The sequence below is a fragment of the Arachis ipaensis genome, chromosome B07 (assembly GCF_000816755.2).
Source record: "Arachis ipaensis cultivar K30076 chromosome B07, Araip1.1, whole genome shotgun sequence".
NCBI lineage: Eukaryota > Viridiplantae > Streptophyta > Magnoliopsida > Fabales > Fabaceae > Arachis > Arachis ipaensis.
The window spans coordinates 108,059,459-108,060,707 of NC_029791.2; the positions used below are offsets into that span (position 1 = coordinate 108,059,459).

At 30.0% G+C, this 1,249-nt stretch overlaps 1 protein-coding gene across 1 annotated transcript in view; it reads left to right on the top strand.

The window, feature by feature from the left end:
- Positions 1 to 742, top strand: part of LOC107610150 (DNA-3-methyladenine glycosylase 1) — a 3,590-nt gene extending 2,848 nt beyond the window's left edge. Inside the window, exon 4 of the mRNA XM_016312237.2 lies at positions 207 to 742. Coding sequence (XP_016167723.1) covers positions 207 to 505 — 299 coding nt within the window. The 3' untranslated portion in view covers positions 506 to 742. The remainder of the gene's footprint in view (positions 1 to 206) is intronic.

The following is a 1,249-nucleotide window of genomic DNA, read 5'->3' on the forward strand; positions in this document are numbered from 1 at the left end:
CTTATCTTATTTAACATTTAAATATTACAGCAATTAATGAAAATAAAATAAGATAAATTCTGGTTGTTTTTTGGCTAATTCTTTTTTTTATCAAATATTTCCGACTCAAAAATATAATGATCAACGTTCTGCATTAAGCTAATATAATAGTTTTATTTAAAAGTTTAATAATTAATATTAAGCATTTAATTAAGTCCGTTTTGTTCAGGTTGTGAAAGAGTTTGGTTCATTCAGCAATTATTGCTGGAGATTCGTTAACCACAAACCACTTAGGAATGAATATCGATATGGACTTCAAGTTCCTGCGAAGACCCCAAAAGCAGAGGTCATAAGCAAGGACATGATGCGCAGAGGTTTCCAATGCGTGGGACCCACCGTGGTTTATTCGTTCATGCAGGTAGCAGGACTCGTTAATGATCACCTAATTACATGTTTCAGGTACCAGCAATGCAGGGTCACAACAACCACAAACGAACTCAAAACTGTCGTTAAAGATATTAATTAAGGCACGGAGTGAAACAGATTCCATAATTTTCCAATGCATGTAGGGTTGTGTATGACTGTATTTACATATATAAATGTAGTAAATTTTCAGAATTTCATGCATAGATCATTTGTGTGGCACCTAACCTAACCTCATATCTTGTTCTTTGATTTCCTGTGTGAAATTTGCATTAAGGCACTGATTTCGTGATACTGGCCTTTAAGTTGTTCTGTAATAAATTTCCGTATTTATAGCATACATGCCCTGCTCTATCAGTTAAGATAACTATATAATAGCAAATGTTAGAAACAAGAGAACAATATGAAAAAAATATTTTTGTGTATTATTCAACCTATGAAAAAGTATAATGTACAAGGGTATATAAAGGTATTAGAAGAATTAAAATAATAAAAATATAGAATCCTATAATTAATATACAGATATGCTATATAAATACAAATGATACTAAGATTTGGTTTCGTAAAACTTTTTGAAGAGGTGTTTGTACTTTTTAAAAGCTCAAGCTCCTCATTTTATATTTGGTAAATCAAAAAGACTATGTGCTTGTGCTTGCAGTTTTTAAAAGTATATATAGGTACTAAAAGAATTAAAGTAATAAAAGTATAGAATCCTATAATTAATATACAGATATGTTATATAAATACAAATGATACTAAGACTTGGTTTGGTAAAACTTTTTGAAGATGTGCTTGTGCTTTTTAAAAACTCAGGCTCCTCATTTTGTGTTTGGTAAATAAAAAAGAC